This window comes from Channa argus, chromosome 5 (genome assembly GCF_033026475.1).
Source record: "Channa argus isolate prfri chromosome 5, Channa argus male v1.0, whole genome shotgun sequence".
Lineage (NCBI taxonomy): Eukaryota > Metazoa > Chordata > Actinopteri > Anabantiformes > Channidae > Channa > Channa argus.
Window position 1 is genome coordinate 8,978,400 of NC_090201.1, and position 27,974 is coordinate 9,006,373.

General features: G+C 39.2%; 3 protein-coding genes across 4 annotated transcripts; all 3 read right to left on the reverse strand.

The window, feature by feature from the left end:
• Positions 1-699: 699 nt before the first annotated feature.
• LOC137126981 (interferon-induced GTP-binding protein Mx-like) lies at positions 700-7,139 on the reverse strand. The gene is made up of 12 exons (XM_067503219.1): positions 6,811-7,139; positions 6,184-6,321; positions 4,598-4,752; positions 4,003-4,141; positions 3,699-3,897; positions 3,298-3,376; positions 3,081-3,203; positions 2,823-2,964; positions 2,392-2,550; positions 2,224-2,300; positions 1,663-1,902; positions 700-1,442 (listed from the first exon to the last, which is right to left on the reverse strand). Exons 1-12 carry the CDS (start codon positions 6,995-6,997, stop codon positions 1,206-1,208), a joined length of 1,875 nt encoding a protein of 624 aa, XP_067359320.1. The 5' UTR covers positions 6,998-7,139; the 3' UTR covers positions 700-1,205.
• On the reverse strand, positions 7,055-10,547 carry LOC137126982 (zinc finger protein 177-like). Of its 2 annotated transcripts, none has more exons than XM_067503221.1 (3): positions 10,311-10,547; positions 9,724-10,095; positions 7,055-9,546 (listed from the first exon to the last, which is right to left on the reverse strand). In XM_067503221.1, the coding sequence occupies exons 1-3, from the start codon at positions 10,492-10,494 to the stop codon at positions 8,891-8,893; spliced, it is 1,212 nt and encodes a 403-aa protein (XP_067359322.1). In that variant the 5' UTR covers positions 10,495-10,547; the 3' UTR covers positions 7,055-8,890. The 2 variants fall into 2 exon arrangements, with proteins under 2 accessions (XP_067359322.1, XP_067359321.1); XM_067503220.1 differs by having other exon boundaries at positions 9,724-10,098.
• A 650-nt stretch (positions 10,548-11,197) lies between these two features.
• On the reverse strand, positions 11,198-27,558 carry synpra (synaptoporin a). The gene is made up of 6 exons (XM_067503224.1): positions 27,209-27,558; positions 27,012-27,077; positions 14,531-14,655; positions 13,454-13,652; positions 13,116-13,307; positions 11,198-12,644 (listed from the first exon to the last, which is right to left on the reverse strand). Exons 1-6 carry the CDS (start codon positions 27,224-27,226, stop codon positions 12,393-12,395), a joined length of 852 nt encoding a protein of 283 aa, XP_067359325.1. The 5' UTR covers positions 27,227-27,558; the 3' UTR covers positions 11,198-12,392.
• Between the last annotated feature and the right edge of the window lie 416 nt (positions 27,559-27,974).

The window sequence follows — 27,974 nt, forward strand, 5'->3', positions numbered from 1 at the left end:
ACTTCACTAGTTATTCGTATGGGAACATAACCACATTTTCCAGAGAGAAGTAACTACAACCACATTATTATAAACAAAGCTTAGCAGTTTCATTGCAAACCCATTGTGGTTTACCGAGGGAAATATACATACTCTGTTCAAATATACACACGTGCATACTGTACAATATTTTGCCTGTACATTGTTTAGTAGAGTTTTAACCTGCATTTGTGGATGCAGCAACAAAAACTAACTAAAAAGCAATTACAAATAAAACCATAATACAAAAATGAAGATGTGACTGTAACTCTTAGCCCCAACTTAGAGTTGCTTCCTAGCTAGTCTAAATTGCTTGCCGGGGTAAATGGCTGGCTCCAGCAGCCTTACAGTGCTTTCAGGATGAACAGTTTGGATAGTGGATGATTATAGGGTGTTTTGCCCTTTCGAGAGAGAGAGAGAGAGAGAGAGAGAGAGAGAGAGAGAGAGAGAGAGAGAGAGAGAGAGAGAGAGAGAGAGAAATTTATTTTTTCTCTTGATTTAAAAAAAAATGCATACGTCAAGTCTAAAAGTGTGACATATGACTAGCCTAACTATATTTCACTCTGAATTATATTTTGTCATGTAATGCAGTTACTTTAACTTTGTGCAAAAAAAAAAATGCTTTAACTAAAATATAAACTTTTCTGTAAGAATCCAGACACAAGTGAAACATTCAACCAGTACTGGGCAAAAACAACTTTATTTTTGGCAATGTTTCAATACACTATAGCTGGAACATTATTATTTTTTTGTTTATTTTCGTTTTTCGACACAGGAGTACATGTTCAGGTTGTTATAATAAATGACACACATAATTTTACAGTTTTGGACTTATTCATCTAACAGCTAACCTTCCTTCGTGCCAGGAAATAATTTATGAGTAACAGACTTATTTGAATGGACCTTATGCTCTAACTTAAAATTATTTTAATGCTATATTGAAGTTCTATGTTTGTGTAGGAAAAAGTATCTGGGGGAAAAACAGTTTTAGCACCACAGGGGACTGGAACCTACTTAGGCTGTTATTGGGTGAGGGGTGGGCTACACCCTGGACAGGTCACACAGACCGTCTCAGGGCCAACACAGACAGACGTACACAGACAGACAACTATTCACACCAACATTCAAACCTGCGGGTAATTTAGAACATGAATGTCTTTGGACTGTGGGAGAAAACCATTAAAACTTTATATATTCATACTAAATTCGGTCAGACGGATGCGTGCCTTTGACAGGCGCTTGTGGCGTTTCTGGTAGTGGATTCGCTCAGATTTTATCTCAGTGCTTTCCTGGAGCAGGGGCTCGATTTTTTCTTTGTCCTGAAGCATGTGCAGCATTTGCCTTCGCAGCTCGATAGTGGACTCCTGCAACATCTGATAACGGATCACCAGGGGGATCTGGTCAGCCAAACGCTGACCAACAATCTGCAGTTTAGAGAGAAAATAAATAGTTATTGTTGCATTTTTAGGTAGGACTTATAAATAAAATATTAGTAAATTAGTTTTTCATTGATTATTTCGCTGAGATATCCTAAATAATTACAGTAATAAATTACAGTAGGTATTTGTAATCAAAAAACGTTCATTCTTTCCCAACTAAATGCTGTGAAGCACAAAAAACGTACAGCATTTCAGTAACTCTTACTTGGTAATAGGATTTTAGGTGTATCATCATCTCTTTCAGGGTGGTTCTGGTGTCACCAGTGTTTTTCATAACGATTTTATTAGAGGATAACAGCACCTGGTCATCTTCCCTCTTCCGCTTCCCTATCTTCTTGCTATAGGTGGAGTCCTGAGTGTAAACAATCTGCTCCATCTTAAACTGAGTCCTCAGCATGGAGTCTGCTACAATTTCCTTCTCCTTTCGAATGGCCTCAATGTTGATCTAAAACATAAACTTGTCATTAAATATTCAGTATGTTTAGTTATATGTACACATTAGCAACTAGGGCTGTGGTATATTGGAATATTCATGACATATCATCACAATTTGTCCCCATAACAATGTATACTGACAACACAATTGCATGATGGGTGGGTGGGGCTGCACCTGGTGAGCTGGAATTCAAACCCACAGCCTTCTGCAGGCCAACCCAATGCTTTACCAATGATCCACCAGGCCCTCGTAAAAAATAATGGTATAGTTATACCTATAGCCCATAAGTAGTAGCAACTGATTTACATTAATAAAAGATGAAAAATATACCTGAGCCATTTTGATGAGGTTAGGAAATCCAACAAAGCTCCTCTGTACCAACTTAAACAGCTCTTTCTTCACAGTTTCTAAAATATTTATATAATTACACACACATACAGACACAGCGTCATGTACATTATACATGTAGTATATATCTAGCATCATGATAAGACATGCCTGCCACTTCCTTGAGTTTCAGGATAGCTGGTTCTTCCAGTTTTTTGATGTGCTCCTGGACTATAGCCTCAAAGGTCTTGTAGTTGATGAAGCCCGGCAGTTCTCTTCCACGGTACCTTTGTTCATATTGAGCCACCTCTCGCTCAATATTCCAGTTAACTGCAATTAAAATCATTTTGGGAAAGAAATGTCAGTAGTCATAAACATGAAAAGCATTTATTATTTTTAACGCAGCAGGTGAGACGCATGGGGGTCATTAGTCTTTAGTATAGTAATTTGGATAATTTCTCTGAGCATGCTCTTCTGCAATATCACTAAAATGTTTCTAAAATTATTCTAAATCATGTTTCAGTAACTATAATATGACCAAGTATATCCAAAAGAATACTCTTGGGGGCAGCCCAGTGACCAAGTTAATGTGGAGAACTTACATGTTACCCCAGAGCGCTCTATAGTGTCTTTCCATGCTCCAAACTCTTTTCTAAGCATGAAAAACAAACAGGACCTGAAGCCGCACTTAAGTTCCTCCCCTGTGGTGAGGCTGATAGCGTCCTGTGTAAATGCTGCCACAGTCTTTGAAAAAAAAAAACAGGTTCAGAAAAGGAAACAGAGGCAATTAGTTCACTTTGTTACACAATTTTTTTAGTTTCTACGTGTAAAACAAGCCAGTTAGTAAACAGCACACTCACATCAATGAGGAAGGCGAGCCTCTCACTTGTATCACATGGAGCTCCATTGCCATATTTGTACAGCTGAGTCTGAGTCTGTGCTAGGTTCTTCTCTATCTGCTCTTCCAGGCGAGGCAGGGATTTCTACACATACACGCAGGGGTCAAAACATTATCAACAGGAGTGGTTTAAATGATCTATAGTGAGACAATATTGTGAAGCACTAAGAAGACTTCACCTGGATATGATGCACCAACTCAAGGGTGAGTTTTTCTGCCAGTTTGGGAACAGTGGCTTGCCCTTCATCATAGAGAGTCCTACAACAATTAATTGTTATGGCTACATAGTTGTCGTGGGCCATAGTTAAAATGATTTCCCAACTTAGCTGCTATGTGATCTTTGCCGTATTAATAACGTGCAACAATCTGCCATAACATTAATACCACAGGGGTCATTTTACAGGGGTCCGTGCTATTGGTCTGTGGCTACACAGCCCCATAGGTAGCAAGCTGCAGTGCACTACATGCTGATCGTGGCCAGTTTTTAATGTTGTCCATGATGGTCCAGTTTGGTGCTAATGTTGTGGCTGATCAATGTACAGCTAGTAATTACTATAGATAACAAAAATAATAAACTTACTGGAAATAGGAATGCTCTTTGAAGAAAGCTTTCTCTCTTTCTATTGATTCAGAAAGGGAGACATTGTTTTTTATCTCATTTTGACCCCGGCACTTGACAATCATGTAGCCTTTCCTCAGGAGGATCTCTTCATTACGGACAATTTTGACAACCATGTCCTCTGTGCCTTTGTCCACCAGATCAGGCTTGGTCAAAATACCTGAGAGAAACAGAGAGTGAAAGGGAGAGGAAATGAATTTTAACAACTACAGGATAATTGTTTCGTTAAAGGATCCTTATAGCCTTTAAAAATATATATTTTTACCCAAAGTCCTCTCTCCAATGGGATCCACCTCCTGCGCCATTTTCAGAGCCTCTGTCGTTGCTATATCCACATTGGATGGAACAACCACCAGGCAGATAGTTTCTTGTTTTGTGATGAACTTCTGGATCAGTCTCTTTATCTGAAAGTATCAATTAATTTGACATTGAGTAGTACAACCATTAAATCCCCATTGTAGCCATTCTAATTTATTATTAACAATACAAATAATGTTCAGCCACACTAACAACTTTGTGATGTTTTACTATTAAACATTTTTGGAGGGATGAATGAATTTTACAGTAGAAGCACAATATGAAGAGATGGCTGAACAGTTATTTCAAGTTTGATTGTTCTGTTAATCATACAAAAAAAAAGAGTAGGCATTGTGGGCCCAGTATTTATATTATACAGTACTGTATCATGTATGTAACCACCAAGTTTAAACTGCACAGGTGCTTTATAAAAGCCGAATTAAGGCACAGTAAGTTTTAACGTTTGAGAACTTGGAAAATGAGCAAAATTAAGAATCTTCTTTGCAGTGCATTTCATTGCAATCTATCTAAGATATTTTGTACTGAATATTATAACACCCTACTTGATCACCAATGTTCACTGGCTGATTCTTTACAGCCACCCTGACGATGCCTGGCAGGTCAATGAGCGTCAGGTCTGGAACATCAGGAGAAGCAATCTCCAGACTAATTGAGTCCTCACTGATCCCTTGATCGTCTCCAGTGATTTTAACTTGAGCTGGAAAAATATAACATGTTGTGTGAGAGCCCGGAAACATGCATTCTGCAACCTAGCTACAAATTATAAATCTTTGAACAACTTCCTTGACGCCAACTAGTCTGGCTTTAGGAGTTGCCATTCTACAAAAATGGCTTGATGGTTGTGGATGCCATAGCTGTGGCCCTGCTTTCTGTTAAAATTCCAGTCTTGATCCATTCCTGCTCCATTTGACCCAGAAAACCATCATCCAGTCCTCGTGGTGAAGCTTCAACCTGTTTTGACAGTGGCAAGTGTCCAACTCTCATTCCCTCTCCTCTGCAGTAGCCCGGGGCTCACTCCTTGGTCTTCATCTCCTTTTCATCTATACCACATCCCTGGTTTCTATCATCCACCTTAGTACTTTTACCATTACACTGCCGACCCCAGCCAGCTCTTCCAGTCCTTAGTCTGTATGATTCCACTTTCTCAACACACATTTCAGCCGGTCTCTCTGACATTTCTACATGGATGAAAGAAAGTCTTCTTTAACTCAGTCTCTCCTAGATGGAGGGGTTCTGGACTTCCTTTCCTATCACACTTTACAGCATCAGCATTAGCTTAGGATCTTCTGTCCCTATAAAAAGATTTAACCCTACCTTTCAAAATATGCTATCCAATTATGCTAACCTCTTGCAGGCATTCATCATCACTTGCCTTGACTACTGCAATGCTTCACACCCGAACACTCCCATCTATGTTTACAATCCCCCTGGTGGTCTCTACACCCTGCAGCCCAAGATCCCGAGCAGAGCTTTTCACCAGCTTTTCAATGGTGAAACAAGCTACCTAACTCCAGATGCCCTGCAGTCTTGCTTCAAAATTTCAAAAGAGTTTAGAACATAGAATTTTTGCATAACAACATAGTGAGGAACTTAACTAATTTAATTAATTATGTTCCCATCACCCACATCGTGCCCCAAGTTATATTGCTGAACTCATCACCCCTTATGAGCCAACTTTTAGTCAAAGGTCATCTGGCAAGAATCCACTATCTTAGCAAGCATAGTGACAAAAGGTGACAGAGCTCATGCTGTCAAAGCTCCCTGACTCTGCAAGGGCTTAGCAGAGGAACTTAAGATTCATGACCTCATTATCAAACTTTTAAGTCCCTTCTCCAAATACACTAGCTGTCTATAGTATTTTCATTTTCATGTTAACAAGATTCAAATTGCTATTGCTTGAGATGACTTTGTTGTGAATTGGCACTATATAAATAAAGTTGAATTGAATTGAATTGAATTCCAATCATTTGAATGTGTTGGGCTTATTTTATAGCTAATGGGAATGCATTGTGAGTATTTTTTTGGTGTGTTTTATTTCTTGTAATGGCTTAATATTTATCTGCTCGGTGAAGCACTTTGGCATTATCTTTGTAAAAAGTGCAGAATAAAAGGATGGTCGATACAGTACCTTCTCGAATCTTTTCCTCAACATCTGCAGGGTTCTTAATTTCTTCATTATAGCTTTGGTAGCTTATCTTTCCATACCACGTTTCTCCTTCTTTGTTTCTCTTCATCTTCAGTTCGAGAGGGCATCTTGTCACAATGCCTAAATTATGGGAGAGTTAATGTTGAGACAGGAAAGAATCAGGGCTGGATGTAGCCTGTTGGATCTACTGGGGTACAGTAAAAAAGACAGGATGACATAATATTCCAATGCTCTCATTTTCCTTCCTGTGGTTTCATGCGTTTGCATATTTAATGTTTTTAACAGTTTTCAGTTTGTGTTTCATAGCTGAGGAGAAATGTTATTTTTTGATTAGATCTTTATATTTTAATGCTAACAGGTTTATTAACCTAAAGGGACAAATAAAGTTAAAATAACCTACATGAACTTTTAAAATGAATTCTTTAATCTACAAACTCAATATACTCATCAGTAGTATTTACAAATTAAGATCTTGGAATGTAAAATATATAACCAGCTTATAAAATATGGTAGTTTGTTATAGATCATATCCTCGATGAGAATTTGTTAGTTCATCGCAGCAATCATAACAGCATGTAGTGTTGCAACCATGCCCCAAACATGACTCACCAGTCCCCCTTGGCAGAGCCACCCCGGACAGCGCCTCCAACACGGAGCTCTTCCCCGAGCTTTGGTCTCCGATCACGGCGATAGCAGGCAGCGCTAAGTCCTCCTCTACCCCCAGAGAGCGAAGAGAGTCGATGAGGTCGATGCAGGGACGCACCTTCTCCTCGTACTGTTGGTTCAGGGTGCTCATGTTTATACTAGTACTTCTTGTCTCGTGGAAAATAACACTTTCAAAGTAGTAAAAACGTTGCAGTAAAGGCTACTGAATGGGAAGACAGCTGATAAAGACAGTGCGCTCAGTCCGAGGATGCAAATAATGCGGACGGGTTCGTGAGAATCAAAACTGCATGTAGGTTTCGTTTTCCTGTATTTAATTCCTACCGATGTGTTCTGGTATTGCTGTGTAAACGACTTTAACAATATCCTTTAAATTCTTTGGCAATATGTAACTGGCATGCACATTTTAAGCAAATGTGTGAAAAACCTAGGGAACTGACAACCAACATTGCAAAAACCAAACAAACAAACAAACACACACACACGCATATACCTTTTATAAAAGATTTTTATGGCAATGTTAATAAATTATTAAGTGATGTTGCTTTATAGTTCTGTTATGGATTAAGCCCAAAGCAAGATATAGGTTACCAGATTATAAGATAAGTTAATAATAAAAAGAAGAAGTTTTGTAATTTTTCTTTAATAGAATACATTTTGTTAGTGGGACAAATCTGGACTAGACTTGTACATTTAGGCTCTCAACAGGATCAAATGTAATACTGTTTAGAATAAGCGGTTGTATTTGGACCTTAGTCAAAGAACAACAGCTTTCGGCTTGTACCTTCAGGGGTCACCACAGCGGAACGTACCGCACCTTGATTTAGCGTGAGTTTTACGCAGGATGCACTTCCTGGCAACCCTCCCATCTTGTCCGGGATCGGGACCGGCACAGGTCACACCCACCGTTCAGTGACCAGCAGGGGGCGACGTTGGTCCGTCTCTTCACTCTACAGTTTTTAGTTGTTGTTTTTTTTTCAATTTCTGAGACGCGTTTAACAGGCATCCACTTGATCTTCATTATCAAATGTGGTTAATGTTTTTTTTGGTTTTGTGTAAAAGCATTTTGTAAAAAAAAATAAAATGATTTGAAAGTGTGACTTCAGAGTGGAAACAAGTGTCTAAGCAAATGAGAAAAACTGTAGTTACACTGTAGTCCAAGCTGCGGCTGGCAGAAAAAGATGGAGGAATACTGATCGCAGAAACGCTCAAACAATGGGCAAACAAACAAACAAACAAAAAGATCTAGATGTGTCTCTACAAGACACACATCTTATTTCTGTGCCAAACTCTTAAGCTGCTAAATGTTTCACTGCCAGTCAAAGAAATACAGCAAGTGCATTTCAAAAGATAAATGGCTAAAGAAAGAATAAATAAATAGCCTCCAGGTTTGAGTCGCTATTCAAATGCAGCCCATTGCCTTTATGTTGTCACCTGAAACAGGAAATGTACACAACTCAGACCAAATCAATTGTTAGAAATTTGTACTTTAGAAACACTTTATGTCACAATTGAATTGACTGTGTGTGTCTGTGTGTTTGTCACCATATTATTATGCAATCAAGAAGCAGAGCAAAGATACAGAAAGTGGCTGGTCAATATTAATCCGAACAGCACGCTGGAAAAATTACCATATTGTTTCAGTGTTGGCCTGTAGTTTTGTATATGATTTGACATTACTTCGAGATTTTAGTTTGTGCAACTTTAATTGCTGTATATTTGTTTTACTGGTGTCCGTTACCAAAACATTCTTCTTTAAAATGTGCAGATATAAGGGATATGTGTGATACTATAAAATGGTAACTGCTACTAAAATGTAATTGCCAAATAGATGTTTACTTCGTCTCTTACAATGTATTTTTATGTTAACATCTGGGAAGTAGTTTTCATCTTCTTATCAACTTTAACCATGAATATGACTTTGGAATAGGTTTAGAAATGTTTTGTCTATGCTGTCTCCTAGAGAAATCATTTACAAACTCTGCACAACACACTAATATAGTCGTATAGTCTTAGTTTTAAACAATCACACTGGTTCAGTGTGATCGTTTTTGCCATCTGCGTGGATTTTTACATGTGTGTTTAAGTTGCTTTTCCTTCTGAAGCTTTTCCCACACAGCATGCACGGATGGGGTCTTTCCCCTGTGTGCGTCACCCTGTGGGTCTCCATGTCGCCTTTGCGATTGAAACGCCGACCACAGTCTGTGCACTGATACGGTCGCTCCCCCGTGTGGATTCTCATGTGCAAAGTCAAAGCTCCGCTCTGCCTGAAGTTCACACCGCACTGCTTACACTGGTACGGCTTCTCCCCCGTGTGGATTCTCACATGCTCTTTCAAATGGCTCGACTCCTTAAAACGTTTTGCACAGATGGGACAAGCATGTCTTCTGTCCCTGTTCATATCATTTACATCTTCCTCCACTGAACTACGGTCCCTTTCTTTGCTGTATGAGCTAGATCTTTTTCTTTCAGTCGTCCTCAGTCTTTTAAGTGCTTGCACTTCAACTGATTCTCCATTCACCACACTGCTCTTTGACTGAAGAGGGAGATTGTACTCATGCGCTCTCTCTCCCAGAGGACTAGACGATTGAAACCTTGCCACATCTATCTGACGTGGATCAAGGTCCTGAAAGGGGCTCCAGTCTTGTTCAGGGTACTGCTCATCAGGGATCTCAAGTGGGTCTACAAAGAAATATATATGAAAATATACTAAATTGTGCAAATATTTCTTGTCTTATTGTTTATACCTTTTTGGTTTTGTATCATAGAAAACATCATTACCAGCATCTCAAACGTTAGTAAATGCTCCACACTAAACTGCACACTAACAGTAACACAATCATTCAATCCTATTCTCACCTTGCAGGCTTTCTTGCTGACGCTCACATAACTCTGCATGTATTCCACAGTGGATCTTGGCCTCCCTGGTTAATGGAGATATTACATACTCATCACCAGCAGCCTCAGCTTTGATATCTGCTCGTTGGTCCGCGTTTCTGTAGAGCTGTGAAGGCAGACCTTTGTGACTGTATCTTCTCACAGTCTGAGGAGAGGTGGTGGCATCACGTTGCTGCCTACATGATGGTCTCAGCTGATCAGTCCTGTGGTGATGCTCCTCTTTAACATGAAGCGGGACCTGGTCCTTTGTGCTCATGTCTGGCGCCTGGTCCTCCTCACAGCCGCGCTTAGGAGAAACCCCCGTATCACAGGAATGAGGACTGAGATGATGAGCTGCTGGATGACATGAGAGAGGGGTGTAGTCCGTGTCAACATTGATCTAAATTCACATTGTTATGAGTTAATCTGTCTAATGACACATAAGCTGTTTTACAGTAAATCACAATTTGATTTCAGCAAAACAATCAGCTTCACTTCCTCATCTGTGTTTAAACGCTTAAACAAGTGTTAGTGTTGATCATAGAACTGAAAACAAATAATCTAAAGACCTGATCTGTATGATCTAACTTGAGGCCAGAGCACCAGTGGCCGCGGGTGATCTATCTCATGCTTGGATCGGCTGATCTCTCTCTGATGCTCCAGCAGCGTTTTCTCCACCGCCCCGAAAATCTCCACAGCCACAGCTTTTAGCCGCTCCGAAATAAAAGCATTTAGATGCAGCAGGGTATCCATGTTGTGTCTGGCGTTGGTTTGGATGATGAGCACACATCAGGATGTGGTTACCTCCAGTGGTGTTTTTAAAAAAGACGGTAGCGCTCACACGGAGGTATATCGCCCCCTGTCGGCCACACTGGACGCCGCTTAATGTGGCGTGTTCACTTCAGGGCAATAAAGAACAAAGCGAAGGTGAAGATGCAGATGAACAGTAGGAGATTGTTTTTCGCCATGGCTTTGTTATGAGACCTGGTTTCACGTTTCCCTTCAAGGATAAAGTAAATGGGCGATTCACATTCAACACATGTTAAACAGACAAGCTAATCTGGCCAAACTAAGACAGGTAAACATATTATTGTATGGTTTGAAAAAACAAAAAAATCACATGCATTAGCTAATAGACCTGTGCATATAATGTCTACAAAATGCTTCTGATTCTGTTTCTGATGACCAACAGAAAGTGCAGACACCCCAACCTGTCACTATGCATTTTACATTCTATCTGTAGGTTTTTCATAGATCATGGAACATCACTGTACTTGGGCAACAGGTCGAAGGTCAAAGGTCAACCAGCCAAAGACGATTTGGACAAAGAAATAAAAAACAATGATGATCATTTTTGGAGAAATGTGTGCATTTTTATTAGCCCACATACTGTATCACCCAAACTCAGAATATGGACTCGCAAACATTTATCATGGATGCTTATTTTACATACATGGATGTTCAATCCTCTTTATTTAACTGATACAAATGACATGCTTAGGAGGTTAAGAAACAGGGTTACACAAGTCATCTTAATGGAAACAAACAGCAACTAAATATTATCTTGTAAATAATACTTTACATGAATTGCACATAGTTTTACAAAAGTTGTACAAGCCTGAACTGCAATCTTACAGTAAACAAAAGCTCAGTATCAGTTATGTATGGATGAGCCCGCTATCGACTAGTCATTGTGGTATTGATGTGCTTTTTTGCTGGGCTTTAACAGTGTAAATGAACACTCTAAACATGCTTTAGAGAGGTATGTTTTTCATTTTTCCTGTAGTCTGAGGATAGCTTAGAAAACAGTCACAGTAAATTGTAGCAGAAGTGGCCACTTGTAAACAACAACACAACCTCCCTCTTTACATTATTTAAATAAAATTAAAATGTGAACTGAAAACCCTGGAAAGAAACATGCTGCAGTGGTTGCATATTATACTTTTTTTGTATTATCCCTGTATAGCATATTTTCGTAGTATACAGTCATTGCTTTAGTTGTATAGTTTTTTATTTTCTGACATAATCAAAAATAATGTGAGACTGATACTGGAATGTGTTTATAATAATTATAACACAAAACCGAGCATTATCCTGAATCTGAATTTTAATTAGGAATACCCATTATCAAAACATACTTCCTGTTTTGTAGTAATAATACTGATCAAAATAAAGGTTCGAAAGTAAGTCAGGGCGGTGTGAACTTTGTAAAGTTTTAAAACTAGAATGCATGTTTTTCAGTCATTTTACAGAGAGCATATTAACACACTTCATGTGTGTTACAACACCATGAACTTCAGAACTTGCACTTAGATTATACAAACATACAATAAAGCAAACCAGTTTGAAAAAGGTATCCGGTCAAAACAGCGATTGCCAATTACCAAGCACAGAAAAAAAGAACGCTCACTAATGTGTTTTAAACTACAGAAAATACAACAAGGAGTAAAAGACTATATCAATTCATTTTGTACAATACCCAACAATATTTGTATCTACAATGAATGCATTTGAAACCTTTTTCTATGGTCATCTTTTTTGTCTTCTGCACAGATGTATTGATAACAAATTGTGCAGACTTTCCCTCCTATCGCCCCTGATTGCCCTGGTTTAACATACAGCAGTGCCACTTGTAAAACGAAAAGGCTCAGCTACATTTGATTGGAGTAGGAGGTGGGCCCTCCCACCTGGCTGTACTCAGATGGCTGGCCAAAGTTTCCTTCGGTGTTGTAGTTCCCTGATTGGTCAAAGCTAGCCTGGTTGTAGGGCTGCTGTGTAAAGGTGCCCCCCTGTTTCTCAGTTGCCCCACTTGCAAATCTTGAAGCTCCCTTGTGCCAACCGGTCTCCTTAAAGACAAACCAAATGTTTCCAGCCCAGAGAACAAAGTTGAGAAAGCCAAAAACCTAAAGAGAAAGAAAGAAACAAATAACAATATTCAATTTGAGCAGACATCTAGTAACAGAAATTGGAATCAGCCATTCACATTCATATTGTTATATTTATACCTTTGCATTAATTCTTTCAACTACTTCAATATACTTTCAGCTTCAACATCAGCATTTCAACTCCTGCCAGGCCTCATGTCCTTATCTCTTCAACTGTCTGTTCATACATACTTTACTCCAACTGGTTTCTGTGCATATGCTTTAGCTGTACTTTTTCACACTTTCATGTTACCTCATACAGTTTCCAACCCCTGTTTAATTGCAGCAAAGACAATTAATTTAGTGCTCACACTTAAACTGAAACATCCAGACCCTTTATCACTTCAGCTCCTTTCAGCACTTGAGTCTTCCCTATGCTCCCAGTGTTTTTAAACCAAAATTCCAACAGATGATTGTTTGTTTGATTGATTGACATTCTGTGAAACTTACCACTGAGGTGTTAAGTCCGGACCAGCGAGGCCCATGCACAGAACCACACTTGTTGGTCTGAACCTTGCAGGCAGAGATGAGAAGCTGCACCTCATCTGGATCAGTAGCCAATTTCACATCAGACAAAGCCTTTGCCCATGCAGAGGAACTGACCAGCCACATGAAGGAGAACACTACGGTCACAACAAAGTCCTGATGGCAAGTAGGAGAGAAGAGACAAACAGATATACAGATATAGATAGCGGCTGATGGCACGGCTGATCTGGCATTTTACTCCTTTTCATGATTTAGATACAACAAAAAATAATATAATTGAAAGGTACTCTTACTGTACTCACAATCAGCGGACCTCTGTTGTTTTCACGGTACTTGTTCTGAAAGAAGATGTAGATGATGGTGGCCATAAGGGAGTAGAGAAAGGCAAAGACAGCAATGGTGACAAAGAACTCTGCAGAGGATGAATAGTCTCCAATGAGGAACACATGCTCCCTCCTCATGCCCTCGCAAATGGGCGCTTCAAAGGACACCTGCTGCAACCTGATACACACAGAGAGGTTCAGAGGTCAAGTCCTACTCAATAGTCAATCAGAGTCTTTAGAACAATTATGAAAGGATATTATTGCACAAGTAGACCATGGTATGAGTGATGATACATCAGAATCTTTCCTCAGTGGAAAGTAAGAATTTAGTGTCGAGTTCAGAAAACCTTGAGAATTTGAGATATTAAAAACCCTATTTGAACTCTTCATGCAAGTGCAGTCTTAATTTTTTATCTCTTCTCTTAAATCAGTCTGCAGTAAACACTCAGCTTAGCCAACCCACCATTACGGATTATAACTGGAGGAGTAAAATCCAAGATTTGCATTCTTTGTGTTGCAGCATTAATGTGTGACTCTGTGACATTTTCTGAGTACAATATCTGTAAGGAATTGGTAAGACAGGAAATACTAAATTGTCATTGTACTGAATGTAAGCAGAGATTGTACACTTGAACATTGAGTGATACTCTTTCGAGTTTTACCTATAATAAGCAGTAAACTTTAGTAACCCTATTCAGTTTCCATTAATGATTATGTGTTTAGAAAACGCTCTACACACTCTATTCTATGTGCCATTTGGGAAGTTGGCACCAAACCCATTATTGGTGTGGTTGCAGCTTGGTGGGTTCTGATTCATTTTGTAGTATTGGTGAAAGGAGACATTGAACACACCAACAGAAAACTCTGAGAACAGTCATAACACGGTGGCTGTCATCACAATACATTGTAATATTGTATTAGAGTAAACACAGGTTCATACTTTTTGCATGACATTCGACTTAAAGATCCTGAACTGTCAACAGACTGGGAAACAGGGACACATGTGTAGACAGAGCAACACAATCATGTAGTTGGGCTAAGGTGAGGACTACTTACCTGAAAGGATAAGCAAAGTCAATGCCAATGCTGAGGTTGCTGCTAGCCTTCTCCATGCAGTCAACACTAACCCGCAGTTGTCCAGAGTAGCCCCCACATGTCGCAAAAGCAAAAATGGCAAAGAGCTGCAAAAATAAAAGAAATTTAAAAAAAAATTACAATTACTCATGTAGCAGACGCTTTTATCCATGGTAAGAAGCAGATACTAAGGGCAACTTAGGGTTGCTATGTGCAGCCAGGAGGAACCAGAAGTTGAACCACTGAAGCTGCATTAACAATTTGTTAATACAACATACAAACCTGACTAGTGTGAGAACAGAACCATCAGCTATATGCTGTAGGAAGCACACTATATGAAACACAACCCATCCACCCCGAGCATAAAAGACATAAGGTTACAAACACACTACTACACACTACATACGTCATTACCATTCCTACTCACATACTTCTACACTTTTGAATGTGGTTGCTAAACATCAAAATGTGAAATGGGCATAAATGATAAGGGGCCCGTCCCACCAACAAGGTCAACATTACTGCCGGTTCGGAGCCAGGACAAAATGGAAGGCTGTGGCAGGAAGGGCATCTGCCGTAAACAAACAAAAAAAATGTCCACTTCAGTGTCCAATGGCGACCCTTGAAGTGACAATACACATACATATTTAGAGAACTAGTGACTGTTTTCTTTTGTATACTATGAAGTCAAAGGGCTGACCTCAGAGTTAACTTTAGTTATTTTTATTTGTTATCAACAATATGTTCTGAAGTTCTTACTAGTTTTTATAACGCCAGAGGTAACTGCATGTTTAATAAAGCAAATTACTTTTTGTATGACTGTATATAACCTCAACTAGTTACAATCAAGTAGCAACAAAGAAATCAATTATGTTACTACACCAGTGGGAGGCAGCAATGCACTTAACAGTGCCTCATCGGGCAGAAATTCTTGCAAGCAAGTATTTGACCTGCCGTTGGAGCACACCCCTGCTTGCATTTGCTGAGGTAGCAGAGTAGGTTAATTTGTTTTGCACTTCCACCAGGAAAAATATATTTCACGTTCATTCAGTGTCTTAGCAGTAAAACTCCTTTTACACTGTCCTGGGGCTGATATTAGATGTGTGAAAGGGGTTGTAGTTGGATCATTTATTTTCCAGAGTAACTAGTCTATTTGCCATGGTTGTAGGTGTGGGCATGGTTATCGAATCATGGCTAATGGAAATGTGAACGAAACAGAAACTCAGTCTTGTATAATGGATTTTGTCAGACAAAGTACAATTACTTGGAGTGGTTAGGTACTTTATTTGCATTTTTTAAACAAGTAAGTAATTCTTAGTAGCAGGAAATGTCATCATATGTTGAGGGTTCCATAACACTGTTCTCTAAACATTACAATTGAGAAAATGTGATTTATGGTAAATGTATACAAGCACACTCTCAATTCCTCCACTTAAAGTATTGTCCGTACACTAACTGTATTTAATATTCAACTATGCTGTGACCCAAATACCCATTATTATAAAGTTTTGCTTTGCTTTCCTAATTTGATAAACAGGAGATAGACACCTAGCACCTATTTCTTGACTTTATTATGAAAGATGTGAAATTTTAGGCAATTCTAGGCTTGAGGAAATCAATAAAACCATTTTTTACCTTAACAATGTGAAGTTGTGGGACCCTTACAAATGTCTTCTAGAAAAGGCGATTTTATTCATTTTATTCTCATTCTAATAATGATTCCTATGCCATTAATGATTTTGGTTAGAGCTAATGTTTTGTGTTACATCTAGTGTTACATTTATATGAACCACAAATGAATTAGGTACATTAGACAAGCTGGTCAGAAAGTTTTGGTGTCAAATGAGTTAAAACTAACTGGGTACAATAGTCAGGATCATAATCATAAACATGCCTCTAGTTATAAGCAACAAACATTCAAATACAGCAAACACATACATCCTTCAGACACACAAATATCCACCCTCTGACTTAAACTATGCTCTCTCTCTCTCTCTCTGCCCAGTTTTCCATATAAAGCTCAAATAGCCTGAAGAGTTCTCACAACTATGATCACCATAATCAGACCTGACGCCTGGTTACCATGAGCCTCCACTCTCTCATATTACAGGCAGCTGGACGCGCAGCTTGCCAACAGCTGGGGAGGACACATGTCTGTAGTTTGGAATTTTTCAGCCTCCGGGGGGCGCTCTTGGATCATTTAATTGGACAATAGAGCTCATCCTGGAAATGTGTGTGAGCATGTACTTAATGTGTCTGTTGATTAAGGGTGTGCTTATTTCACACACAATCTAAATATGTATTAAATGAAGAAACAGTTGCTAAATGTATGCCATGAATGTGAGGGTGCAAAATTTCTACATGACCAATAAATGAGCCTGCTGTGTCCAACAAAACCAATATAGAGACACATTCAATGCTCACCATAGAGAATGTGATGATACAACAGATAACTTATCAATTCTGCATTCTGGGTCATTGGTTTAACTTACAATACAAATCAAACAGATCAAAGACTAATGCTGTTATAAAGTGTTTATAGATTTTTACTTGTTTAGTACAATATCAGCCCTCACACTGTTTCTTACCTGACTGTCAAGGTGCACATCTCTGCAGGGAATTCCTCAAGTGAAAATTTTCACTCTCTTTAGCTATGGATGCTTTTGAAGCTCAACAGACCCTCAAACAAAAATACAAATATGTTTATGTGTTCACAAACATGCCCAGAAAAATCATATGGAGCCCACAGGTCTTATAAATACTGTTGCATGTGTTTATCTTAACAACAACAACAAGAAAATATAAAAATAAGAAGAAGACAAGTGGCCAGTATAAATACTTATTATCACACCCCCCCCAGATAAAAATCTCTTTCTCTCTTTATTTAGGTCTATATTAACTCTCTCTGTCTCTCCAGCAGCTGCTTCCTCTCCCTGTGATTTTCAGCTCGAATCTAGTCCCTCTCATTTCTGGCCTGGGCCTTTGAACAGGGGAGCGTGGCATTGTGGAAAGAGGGTGGGTACTAAGCCCTGTGCCCCCGTGTGTTTATCTGCCTCTCCCAGCTGGGCTCCTTGGGGAACAAGAGATAGAGAGGAAGAGAGAGAGGGAAAGTAAAATAGAGAGGGGGATTCAGGGAGAGGAAGAGAGTAAAGCAAGGGTATGGAATAGAAAATGTCTGCAGTGCAAACAAAGCTCTGAAAGATGTCCGTTAGTCTTTTTCTGTACTGAGCTACATGGCATTGAAGTGTACTATCATGTCATTTCTTATTTGCTTTCAAACTGATGTAATAATTGTATCTCAAACAACAATGACAAAACATAAAACCATTCTGTGGGAGGAGACTTACATATAGCTTAAACAGAGTCGGAGGCTCAAATGAGGACATGAGCATGCGTTGTAAAAGATGGGGGCTGGCTGAGGATTACAAAACTGATCCACTGGCTTTAGACTTGACCACCAGCAATTAAAAAATTAGAAAAGAACAAACCTGTTTTAAAAGGTGCTGCATTGGATTGATTTAAATTGCACAGATGTTCATAATATTATGCCTTATCGGTGTATGTTGCTCAGTACACCAGTGGTTTCTTTCTTTTTCAGGACATTCCAAATTGTGTTATTGGTTTGACACCAAGACACACCTGGCTAACAAGAAACAACTGTTCTTATACCTGATTGCTATTTTCTATGTTGTTTGAAACATTCTGAACTTTCCTCTGATGATCATCTTTTGATCTTAAGCCACAAGTCTAATGAGTACACCTAAGCAAATGAATGTGGAAAAGACTGTATATAAAATGAAAGGTGGGACAACAAGAGAAAACAGAGGACCTGCTTAACCAAGAGGATGTGAAAAGAGCAGCAGAGGAAGTAACCGAGATATCACCAAGTGGAAAGTTAAGGATCACGTTAAGTGGCAGACAAGCTAAAAGGTTCATTCACTGATGAGATGCTCTTGACATTTTTTGCAAACCTCCTCACAGATGCTTCACTCACACATACACACACGCACCGTCCACCTGCTCTATTCATGCCGATAGGAATCATGGTGGTGTCAAGTGGCTGCTTCAGGAGCGAAAAACACCCCAGATCTTTAGCCCCTGTTCCCGCCTGACTGAGAGGGAAAAATATCTAGGACACTCTAAATGAAGACAGAAAGAAAGAGACAAATGAAAAGAGGGAGATAGAGATTGAAAAAGGGGGGCATATCTCTTTGAAATGGCTTATCCGCCGCTATAAGCTAAAATGAAACCCCTTTTAAAATCACACAACCCCACCACATAAATTGACACCTCGAAGGCTTCAGGTTTTCCCACATATGCTGAGCACTTCGTCTCAGCCCATGTAAGTTAGGTTTTGGCTGAGGTGAATGTAGAGAGCCCCCTCAGTAAAGTTATTATCATCACAGAATTTTATGGGCAGCCATGTTTTTATCATAATGCTGGTAAACACTTCTTTAGCTAAAAAGACATTTCAGGGGGATAGATTCTGTGTTTTAGTTTTGATCAAACTCAGAGACTAATGTTTAAAATAATCTATGTAAAACTTTACTATGGTTTATGATGAACATTGCATTGTCCTAATCTCTATAAGTTTGCTAAAATAGTCTTCATGGTCCCAATTTTTAAAATATAGCTGAAAAAACTGAAAATAATACAAAACCGGGCAGATCTGTAAGAGGTTAGACAATGCACTGGTAAGAACCTAAAATACATTTTGGTGTTTATAGCCTAGGCCTGTAATGGACTAAACAAATGCTGTAAACGTGGAATCACAATTTGTAGCAAAACACCCAATTTCCGGTCAGTTTGTGTTTGTCATCTATAGTCATGCTAGTGTGTTTCCATATATTTCTGTGTTGATGTTTGCGTGTGCATGGCTTTATGTGTGTCTATGAATGTGTTCGTCTCAGTGGTTTAGGACCTAGATGTGAGCATGCAGTGTGTATGTATGTGACTGTGGAATAAAAATTACTCTCCGGTCAGGCAGAAGCATTAGCCACAGTCCCCACACAGACACACATGCACACGCACACACACGCACACTTGCTCTCAATGCTGCAGTCTGCCAGTGTGCAAACATAAGCATTTTTAGGCCAGCTAGTTAAGTGCAAAAAAGACACATATGCACATTAGAAACACAAACACAGTGGTACTAGCAGACAGATTCACATTTTAATTGAACTTTGGTACAATGTGATCAGGGATATCATCCTAGCTACAGAAGATTACAGAACACAGAGTTGACAACCACAAGCCTTCATGTGAAAGCTGTTTAATCTTTGCTTCAGTACAAAATCAGTAGCTCATTTAACAGTGGCTAATCCCTGTATGCATGGGGAGCGCTTTGTGTCCTGCAACGCTCAGATTCATCTTCCTCTCTCTCTCTGCCCACATTCATTTTTCTCTTTGCATCTTCCCCTCTGTAAGCTTGACTGACCACAAGCAGGCAGAAAAATCTCCATTTATTTTTGTAACACCGTCCTTTCTTGGTGCCGCTACTCTCCCCATGGGGCGTCCATGGCTACCTAGTCAGGTGACCTAGCTGGAACCCGGCCCCTGTGCACGGCGGGTACAGTCGCTGCACTAATTAAGCTGGAGGCACCTGAAAAAATGTAATACAAACCCAATGTGTGAGCGCGTGTGTTTGCGTTTCTATATGTTCCAGAGATGTATTGTCGTATCAAGAAGCAAAGGGAGAAGATAATTCTCTCAGTGCATGTATGTTCTTACCTCACTTTTAAAAAGGCACACTAGTAGAAGTGCAGGTTAAGGTACAAGTTTTTAGGTTTGCACTGGGGGCAAAATTACCTAGTGTTATGTTACGGCCAGACTAGTCTCTCTTTGACAAGCCTCTTTAGCTTAAATCAGTGCCTCTTTTTTAACACGTATTTCGATGGTTTTCTCTCCTTATTTTACAACAAATGACCCCTACAGCAGAGAAATGTAAAAGAAGTGAATCCGAAATGTAAAATTCTGGGATTTTAACAATGTTAAATTATTATTTTGAACACTAGAGCTTCAATTAAAAATATTCAAGCACGGCAGCCCACCTACTATGACCTGGTGGCTCAGTCCCAGCCCAAATACCAGCCCAAATCAGGAGCACCAGGTGTGTCCTTGAGTATGACAATTAGCGCTAGCTCCCCTAACGCCCTCTGTGGCTCCCCATTGGTCCCCCCAGGGTGATGGGTTAGATGCAGAGAAAGACTTTCATTGTAACATGTATGTGTAATATGCTCAGTGACAACAATTAAGTTTCTATTTCTACTTGTTTTTCAACTTTGTTTGCTGTCTCAAAGCCTCTACAGTGTCTCTCTCTGCCCTGTTCTTATTACAGATATATTTGAACCATTGGCCCTCGACTTGATTAAGGATTTGCCTCATCTGTTGAGCTGTGATATTTACTTTGTGAACATCTAGGGCTATTATTGTTTTCATTAAACACTTAATGTTATTGCTGAATAACATACAGTGTACTGTATTGGAGTATGGATTGAGCCATATATTTCTGTTTGAACCCATCCCAAATCCCAGACTGTGGTGGCTGAGCCCAACCCAAACCCAACATACATACAGTCTTGACCAATACACACAGCAGTCAGTTGAGTCATCTTTTTATATGTTTGCTGTAGTGTTATTTTGAAGTAGTCAAACCACTTTAACACAATATGGCATCAGCCTGACCTGACCCTTCCCAAACATGATCTCTAAATATCTGTCTAGACCTGACCTGAACTGACGGGTTTTTTCAGGCTTGATTCTGCCATCCACCCTTCATACTGTATAGTTAACATATTATATATTATATATATTATATATTAGATGTTTTTTGTCATCCCTATCAAGCCATATGAGCCACACTACATATTGTTCGGTAAACAACAACCGAGGAAGGGTCTATTCACTGACTGTATTTTTGAACGAGTACTACTACTCACTATTATCTTAGATCTTAATCGGAATTTCTACCATATGATATGACTTAACAATCAGTTTTCACTGTATTTTGTCAGGGTTGTCTCATCAAGGTTGGGAACTCTTTGTGCAAATTGTTCTGTAGTCTTCTGTAGGTATGTGTTTCTGATATGCATCAGAATATTATCCCTGATTGGTCAGGTTGTATTAACAATGGGAATGCCGAGGTCATGTGGATTAAGTCAACTTTCAGAAAAGAACTCTTATTTCTTATTTTCCTTCTTTTTCTTATTTTAACATATTTCTTAAATCAATGTCACTACAATCACTACTGCAACTTCCTCCCCACTACCAACAAAAATATAAGTGGAACACAGTCACAAACTAGAATGAATAAAGTAACAAAATGGCAATTCAGCATGTTTGGAACATGGAATCCAAGTATGCCATTATGTTCAACATAAGTTCAACAAATTCAACAATCATTAGATTTATGTGTACATACTGTACATAAACAAGAGTAGACACCATAACTGCATGAGAAGAAAGGCTAACCTTTCCCTGTCTGAGTTACAAAGGGTGGGCAATTGTCAAGGAGACAAAGGTCCAGCTCTGACCTGATGGGTCATGAAAGGCCGAGTAACAAGCAACGCACCAGCTACCACAACAAACAAGCCTTATGTCCTGTGCGGTGGATAAACAGAAATGACCCACTGGCTTAAACCTCCACACATGTGGGCCGGGATGAGTTTTACACCTTTGAGGATAAGCAGCTCCTCAAACTTTACCTAATAATTACCTTTTTTTCCCTATATTGTAACATTTCGTTTAATATTTAATGTGAAAAGATGAGGAGTAACACTGAAAACACACAAGAGACAGATGTGTTTAAAAGGTTTAACAGCATTCTTTATGAAACTAAACTAAATTTGTCAATAGTTTTAGGTACCACTTTGACATGGAATACAATCCAGGAAGACCATTTTCAGAAACAGAGCTGTGTTTGTGTTTCTCAGACATCAAAACACTATCCAGTGGCTTACCATCCTACATAACAATACAATATTTGAACACAGAAAAGTTACGAACTTCTTCTTAGTCAGCGAAACCGTAGAAATGCTCAGTTCACATTACAACGTAATCCCCTTGTTATGCACAGGTGAATGTATTTCACTTTGCCAGATGATGCTGGTGAGCTAAAGTCTGTCTGAAAATGGCCTGAGGGGTGGGATACACACAATAACAACAGGATCACATAACATGCCATCTGTAAAAAAAAAGAAAAAGACACAAATGATGTTTACAGTGTTGCACGTTTCACATGAAAATTATGGAAAGTTACAGGAAGACACAAACTCACATATCCCACAATTATCTGGGACTTTTCACAAAAATCTGAAAAGCATTTTAGACAAAATACCCAAAAAGAGATTAATTGTACCGATACTGTACTGAAACTCAGCAGACTTGAACATTTTAAATTCCAAACCATATGTTGACCAAAAAAGGTCAAATTCTTTTTATAAATGTTTTGTTGAGTTAGAAGAAAACATCCAACATCAATCTTTTAACAATATCAGACACAAAATTGTCAGTCTTTGATAGATTACAGTATAGTGAGTCACAGATATTAGGGATGACAGATCAGTGCCTACAGAGCATTTTTGTCATGGCTGTTATAACATGCTATTTTGCATTTTACTATAATTTTACGACGATTTCCGTTTTTTTAAACAATATCTGATCGAGAGGTAAAATAGCTCTTATTCTTATTTACATATCTGAAAATCAGTTCACCTGCCTAACCCAGCCGGGCTTTATAACATTGAGTTATGAATTACAATCTATTGAAGCATTTAAAATACTTGTCATTTTTTCCCCAGCCTCTTGTCGCCTTGTCTACATGAACTGAGTGATTTCAGAGCTGAAAACTTTGACCTGGCAAGTCTCTTGCGATATCTGTCAACAGCTGCTGACAATTTTTCTCCATCTCCCTCCCTTCACGTTTTTTCTTTTGGCGTGTGTGTGTGTGTGCCCCCCTTATTCAACATTGTGCAGCAATTCTATTAAAACCTACACTACAAAACATTACCAACATTGGTCAAAAAATAAAACTTAAAGAGAGAGAGAGAGAGAAAGTGGCTGAGAATGATTTTAATGAACCTTATTATGCCAATTCACTAAATTCAAAATCTGTTTAATCTATGTTGTGTTGAATCTGAGGCTTTGGTGTATTTGCATATACATATTCTCTATTTTTCTGCAATACAAATGAATCATACAAATATTTAGATTTCAGCCTTTCTAATGTTTCTAATAATAGTATCACATATTTACTTTTACAGTGCATATGCATGGCAGCTTTGACTAACAGGGCATTTGCCAAGGATTTGGACAGTTTTGGACAGTAATGCAGAATATCTGAATATTCTTCTTTATTTTCAGACAACATATATAAATGCCAGGAAACCAATGTTTTGTTTTAGCTTATGTAAGTGCAAAATGTTAAATATAAAAAACTGTGAATAGAACACATGTTACAGGGGCTGCAACAATTACATGTTTATTGTCTATTATTCTGTTATATTTATATATTTATTGGTTTGGTATGATTTCTCTAACCAGCAATCCACAAACCAGGCAAAGCACAACGTACTGAACCATGAGGCTAAGGACCTCAAAGTCGAACTGGTGTTATCTGTATTTAATGCAGTTACATTGTTATAGAGAGGAGTCTCCACTCCGTTGAAGTAACTCAGTTTGAACACACTTCATTTTAAGACACGAAATGATGTAACAGAGTGATCTGCTTCACTCACAACATCTTTGACATAGACAGCGGATTGGAGAAAGCACATTAACACACACACACAAACTAAAGTGGTGTACAGTAAGGTACTAAGGATGACATCATAGGACAGTGGGTCAGCCCTGGGTTTTGGATGAGAGAAAGACCCTTACTCATAAATTAGAGTCATGATGGACTCATTCTTTGTGACTCACCAGCCTGAGCTTTGCTACAGTACAGGAAGCCACTGAGTTATATAGTACTTGTAAAACTGCACTGTGTGCGATGACACAACAGCCGTGACAATCCTTCAGCAAATACCAAAATGCATTTATATCATTTGCATCATGTGTTCAATCAGCTGTGCAATTTTCTCCTTCCATCTCTCTTGCAAACACACACACGAAGAGACTCCCACATGCTCACACACATGCAGTGAAGGGTTTGGGCACATCTCAAAGGAACGCTTCTGCATGAGTTGGCCCATGGTGGAGAGGAGGGGACCTTACAGCTGTTTAGAGCGGAATATGCCAGCCACTGACAGTGTGCCAAACAGGCCAAGAGACTGCATGCACACACGCGCACAGAGTTGGAAAAGCATCATCTAAAATTTCCTGCAGACGTCCTTGTTTATGCTTTATCCCAGTGCAGACCATGTACCAACCAATGATGGATAAACCCATTTGTCTGCCGCAAGTATTCTGACTAAGTTTAACTAAGTTAAAGTGAAAGTAAAAAACCTTCTATTTGTCCACATGACCAATCAGACATACAATCAAGGGTTCATTATCTTCACCAAAATCAACATCAGCTGCTGCATGAACAAAATGGGACATATAAACACTTTAAACTGACAGACATGTGTTTTCTGCTGGTACCATGATGTTGGAGGAAATTCACTCCAGGCCTTTAGAAAATGAAGCATGATTGATACAAATACAGCTGATGTTGGTGTTTTTGTTGTTACAGACTTTAACAAATAGTTGCCATTGTCAAAAAATAAAACTGGCATATGTAAATGTGTGCCTCCCAACTGGCGCAAAGCATTTTTCAAATGTCCCTTGGTAAATGAAGAATATAAATATTTACATAATAAAGATCCCCTCAATGCAAAGTACTTTGTAGGGCTGCATGAGTCCAAGGTTTTAGCTGTACACAACCACACACACACACACACACACATATATAGTGATATGCATATGGATATAAAGATACACATAATGCATACATACCTATAAACCTTTCGTCATGATAACTGAGCCAGTGGCTATAATGGCAGCTGCAATAGCCTTGTTATTTTTGTCATGTAACTTTATTCAGGTAATGATGTGAGTTTCTGACACAGCTGTTTGAGAGGCATTGTGTTTGAGCAGGATGTCAAGCTACATAGATCGGAACACTGTGGTCAAAATTTGAATTCTTTGCATTTGCATGTGCCCACAAGCCAGCAGATATGTTGGAAAAGTCTCCTTCTTTAAGAATGTGAATGAGGGAGAAAAACAAGGCACAGCAAGGAAAAGGTCACTTTCATAACAGTGTCATGAAGCATGGAGGTAGCCTGACCTTATGGTAAGTCTGTGTGTGTGTGTCTCTTCTTTTTTTGGGGGGGGGGGGGGTAACATTTATTGGAGCTTGCATAAGACTGCATGATTACTAAGCAGCCACTAACAGGTGATCATTGGATCAATACCTCACCAGATGTCACAAGATTGTGTGCAGTCATGCTCGCACAATCACACATGCTGCCCTCTATCTCACACACACACACACACGTAAAGCAACAAGGAGACACAGAGGGAGCTATGACAGCATGTTCTCTTTATCATACAGATGGTGCTTTGGATCATCTGCTTGTTCTCTGGCTCGGGCCCACAAATATCACAGTGAATCTGGTCCCATGCACAATCTCACCTCACTGATAGACATCTGCTTTAATTCATCGAAATAAGTTAAAGCAAGGTCCCCTTCCTTTGTGCGTTGAAAAAGAAATTTTGAAAAAATAAATAAAAGTAACAGAAAATATGTTCTCATTACTGCTGCTTGAGGATTCTCAGCACATTTGATGGCTTTTATAAAAGTGGGGAAGACAAGCTCACACACACAGATGCACACATCCTATCTGTGCACAATACCCTCATGGCTACAGTAATTTCTCTAAACTCACATCAAAGAAAATCAGTTATCTCTCTTTTGCCTCTAGGCTTTTCAGCACTGTACAATAAACACTCGACTTCACAAACGCACCCAGACGGAAAAAGGTAGTAAAGCTTTGATTCAGTCAGAACTAGAACACCCCGTCCTTATTGTTGATTCCTGTTATATCATTTCACTTAGGGTAAAAAGGGGGACATTTTTGTGGTCTGTTGCCAAACGCACAGGGTTTGCGCCACACGGCCAAAATACGCACAATTGAAACCACTACACAGCGGTTTCTCCTGGCGTGTAGTTACCAGCCGTAAATTCTTACATAAACTTGAGCCTTTTGGTCACGGTGGAACAGATCATAGCCGAGCTTATTGTGGGCAAGGCACCTCACCGTGTGGAAGAATCATGTCCAGACATCACGAAGTGGGGAAAAAAACGCAACCGATGTGTTAAACTTGCAGTTCCACCAGAGAGATGCGGGAATGTATTAACCCAGGAATAGATAGAGTATTCAAAACCTGAGGCTAGACATTCACTACATCCCACAAATCCAAATTGCGTTTACAAACACAGTTAAGTTATTGCAAGCACAAAAACACCACAGTTTCAACTCACCCATTCCAAAACTCGGATAAATCCCAGAGGTAATTTTAGCACTTGGAATGTCCCTCCAGATGCAAGCTGCGTAAGGACACAGAGGGAGGATGAAAGCGTCTCATTTCTAACACCAATTAAAACATGCTGGTCAATGCAACACATCATTAGTCACATCGCTGGGTCGCAGTTGTCTTTCTCATGGTTAATTTACTCACCTGATTGGCGGCGTCCATTTCAGCTGAAGAACACTTTCTTTCGTACTTGTTTAGTTGGATGTAAACAATCTCCAACCACAAGCCAAGACCCGATTGATGTGTCTGTCGCGCGCCGTGCAGCAGTCAGGGGCTCTCGGCTCCGAATCTCCTGTCCGGAAAAAGCCGAGTGGCTTTTTTTAAATTTATGAATTAATTAATTTATTTTTTTGAGGGATTGAATTTGCCATGGAGACAGGAAGAGATTGGCTTGAGCAAAAAGGAGTGACGCCTATAATTTTTGCCATTGGAAGGAGCGGGTTTGTTATTTTAACTTTATGCGCATTCCTGTTTTTTTGAGGGGGTCATGATTAAGTAAACTATGCTATGCTCAACCCAAAGTTCCATCCAGCTCGATCCAAATGTCTGAAAAGGAAACAAAAATGTGGTTTTACAATTTGGTGATTATTCCCAAGCGTTTTCTTGCTGAATAACAGCCATCACAGTAACGTCCCATGGCATTGTTTTCCAATTGGAAACATGATGCACAGTGTGGAGACTGATATTATGTAATCTTTGACAACCAAATAAGAACCAGGGCTTCATTTGTGCATTCACACATTCACACACACACACGTGGGATTCTTTTCTTTCAAATCATATTTAGGTTAATTTTATAACATTACTTCAGATTTTTTTATTTTCTTCCTCCACTGTCTCTTTGCCCCTTTCCCTCTTGTTGAACACACATTCACACACATTTATACAGATACACACTCTTTGCCTGAAG